General features: G+C 49.2%; 1 protein-coding gene across 1 annotated transcript in view; it reads right to left on the reverse strand.

Annotated features, from left to right (window-relative positions):
• LOC119428996 (arf-GAP with GTPase, ANK repeat and PH domain-containing protein 1) overlaps nucleotides 1-3701 on the reverse strand; it is a 34052-nt gene that overhangs the window by 29059 nt on the left and 1292 nt on the right. Inside the window, exons 2-3 of the mRNA XM_037696716.1 lie at nucleotides 2744-2912; nucleotides 962-1126 (exon numbers count right to left, since the gene is read on the reverse strand). Coding sequence (XP_037552644.1) covers nucleotides 962-1126; nucleotides 2744-2912 — 334 coding nt within the window. The remainder of the gene's footprint in view (nucleotides 1-961; nucleotides 1127-2743; nucleotides 2913-3701) is intronic.

The following is a 3701-nucleotide window of genomic DNA, read 5'->3' on the forward strand; positions in this document are numbered from 1 at the left end:
GTTTAAAGCATGTCTTTAAACTGGTTTAAAGCATGTCTTTAAACTGGATTAAATAATGTCTTTAAACTGGTTTAAAGCATGCCTTTAAACTGGTTTAAAGCCATTATTTAATCCAGTTTAAAGAATGCTGTAAACTGGTTTAAACTGGTTTAAACATGTGTTTAAACTGGTTTAAAGCATGTCTTTAAACTGGTTTAAAGAATGGCTTTAAACTGGTTTAAACTGATTTAAAGCATGTCTTTAAACTGGTTTAAAGAATGGCTTTAAACTGGTTTAAAGCACATCTTTAAACTGGTTTAAAGCATGTCTTTAAACTGGTTTAAAGCATGTCTTTAAACTGGTTTGAACTGGTTTAAAGCGCGTCTTTGAACTGGTTTAAAAGCCTGTTTTAAAACTGGTGTGTGATTTGGTTCTGGACTGGGTGTACAGAGTAAACGTGCGACCTTGTTGCTGTGAGGCGGCCGCTCTAACCACTGCCCCACTGTGTGCAGTTCTACATGTTGGAAGAAGAAATGAATAAACTGTGACTGGTGTGTGTTTCTCACAGCTCTGAAACCAGTTTAGGGACTAAAGTCCTCAGATCCTCAGAAACCAGGACTGAGCGCTTGCTTTCTGACGTGTTTCTAGCTCCTGGGACTCCAAGTGTTTCACAGCTTTAAACACTGTTTGAGGACGACCAGAGGGTTCAACACAGCTGTCAAATCATGTGTGTCGTCATGACGACACACATGATTTGACAGCTGCCAATCTCCCTGGCTTTGTTTGGTCCTCAGGTTGTAATGCTGCCTCTTCAAGTCAAACACACCGGGTCCATTAGTTCGTTAGAGAAACAGAGGAGCTCCAACAGCTGGGCAGGGGGAGACGAGCCACGCCCCCTCCAGGAGCTCCACAGGGGGGCTCACAGGTCCTAGTGGAGCTGCTATGTGGCCCATGGAATCATCAGGAAGTGATCGTCACTGACCTGTGCCGACTCCGGAGTTGGCGATGACGGTGGCATCGGTCCACTGGTCGGCGCTGGACACGGAGTAGGAGCGCTGGTGCATCCCCTCCAGGCTGCGGCTGTTGAAGGACACCAGGCCCACGCCGCTGACCATCTGGGACACGGAGGAGCTGCTGGACACTGAACCTGAGGGAGGAGGTCAGCACCACACGTTCATTACACTGCCCCCTGCTGGCTGGAGCAGAACTACAGCAAGCTAGCGCTAATCTCCCTGGATTATTGAGCAACAACGTCGTCTGGACGAGGCGTTTATTGACACGTCGCTCTTTATAAATAAAGTTGTACGAACGAGGAGCATCAGCTGCTTTGATCAGATTCACACCCCAGCGCCTGGCTTCCTGTTCTGCCTCGGTCATGTGACCATGCTGTCCTGCAAGGGGGGGGGGGGGCAGCTTGGCACAGCAGCCAGCGCCCCCCCTCCCCCGTTCTCTCATTACAGCTCATTCGGGGGTGCTGGTTGAGCACAGCTCATTAATATTCATGAAGATAATTAGTGCACGGCTCGCTGAATATTCATGCTGAGCTTGGCCTCTGCACGTGCACGCCGCCGCGCTCCCGCTTTGTTTCACCACGCCGTCCTGCAGCTGATGAGGAGGACGAAGGCACAAACGAGGAGCAGCAATTAGCGCTCAGCCTAACGAGCACCTCCAGACTCTTATTGTTTCAGGTTCCGAGGTTGGCGTTTTATTTTGAAAAACCTTTCAGTGTCAACAACATGACCGTCAACGTGGCAGGAAACGACGTTTACGTTTTCTCTACAAATTATTTACACTTTTTTTTTCTAGTTCAAGTTTAAATGAAATTCTTTCTTTGTTCAGTTTTTTTGTCCGGTAAATGAAAAGTTTCAATCTTTTAACTTGAAGACTAAAAGTGTCCCTCAGGGGACACCATTGTTTTACTCAACTGCTGAAAAATGGCTGTTTGTATTCGTTTTGTCTGTACTCAACTTTAGAGCTCTCTCAGCTTGACATACACTTTCAACTGGAACTACTTTAATTTACTGATTAATTTATTGATTTATTACATTTTAACTCTTTTAAGGACTTCTAGTAAAGTTTTAAACTAAAACTCCGTTGAGTTCGAGTCGGTTGATGTCAGACACCAGGACTTTTCAAACCTTTTTGTTTCTTCGTTGCTTTTACTGAAGCAGCTGAGCAGCGAGCTGCTGCGGTCCGGTCCACCCAGTGACGAGCCAACAGGACTCGGAGGTTCTTCAGCTGTTTTGTACTAAATACTCGTGCACAGCACAGGTGTCTTTGCCTTTAACTAAAACGATTTTGTGGGACGAGATGAGGGGCGGGACTCCACAGGAACGTCCAGCTGCAACGGACGCACCTGTTCAGGTAAGTCCCGCCCCCTGTCGGTGGTTTTTACAGCGTCCTTCAGATGTGAAAGAGAAGCATCACCCGGCGGGCGTCAATAAAAATCTAAAGAATTGTTTTGTGACGCGTCAAGTATCGACATTTATAAAGGAGTTGTAGAGGGTGGTTTTCCCTGAACGACCACCAGGGGGCAGGTGCAGGTGAAACGAGCAGTTTTAGAGCGACTGTGTTTATGGACGACACAGAAATAAAGAAAAAGACGAAAGAAATTCTTAATTTCATTTGAACATTTAGGAGTTTGTTTTAAAACGAAAACAAAGAAAACTTTTCACAACATTCCACATTCAGTGATAAAAACAACGTTTGACATAAACCGAGCCCGAGCGGCTCCGGGGTCCAGACTGACCTGGTCCAGACTGACCTGAGGTCTGACCCAGCTGCAGGCTGCTCAAGTCCTTCGTCAGCCCGTTGGTGCTGGGACTTGGCACGGCGGCGCCGGAGGACACGGCGCGGGGCGGCCTTTTCCCCGGCACCTTCACGGTGGTCCTGAGCAGGTCGATCTCCTTCCCGTGCACGTTCTGCATGTAGTCCTGAGGACAGACAGGAGCCGGGCGTCAACGGACGGCCTCGTTAAAAACAACGTTTCTAAAGTTTGATCTTGTCGAAGGTCTACAGGAGCGTCCGTCAGTTCATCATGGATCAAAGGCAGAAAACGTTGGTGATTTGATGTTTGTCTGTTTGAACAAAGTGTCCAAGTCAATTAGAGGCTGAGACGGGAGCAGCTGAGGGAGGCGGCGCCGGGAAACGAGTGGACCACTTTACACCACAAAGACTCTGAACGTCTCACAAAGGACTCAAAGACACACTAATCCCCTGAATCAGAGCTGAAGTGGCTGAGAGCTCGCCTTCTGATTGGCTGCCTGGTCGCCAACACGCCCAGAGCACGAGCGAGCGCCGTCAGGCGCCGCCGCCCGCTTCACCGGGAGCTCCCTTTGGTCCGGATCACAGGCAGGAGCCAGGAGACCAGTTAACGATGACACGGAGGCGCTCGTTAAACGCTGCCCCTCTGAGGGGGCGGAGTCTCACAGGTGACCTGAGAGGAGCGGGGGCAGCGGGGGGGGGGGGGGGGGGGCGTTGATCCCCTCTTCAGTGTGAAGGAGACGAATAAAACTGAGCTGGAAGAAAAGAACGGCCTGAGAGGGGTTTGTTCTGGTCCTCTGGTCCTTCAACACGTCTCAACGGGAAGAAGAAAAACATCAAAACTGTCCAACACCTGTCCAACAGTCCAACACTCCAACAGTCCAACACCTGTCCAACAGTCCAACACCTGTCCACCTGTCCAACGCCTGTCCAACAGTCCAATATCTGTCCACCTGTCC

Source organism: Nematolebias whitei, chromosome 23 (genome assembly GCF_014905685.2).
Source record: "Nematolebias whitei isolate Nwh7 chromosome 23, NemWhi1, whole genome shotgun sequence".
Taxonomy (NCBI): Eukaryota; Metazoa; Chordata; class Actinopteri; order Cyprinodontiformes; family Rivulidae; genus Nematolebias; species Nematolebias whitei.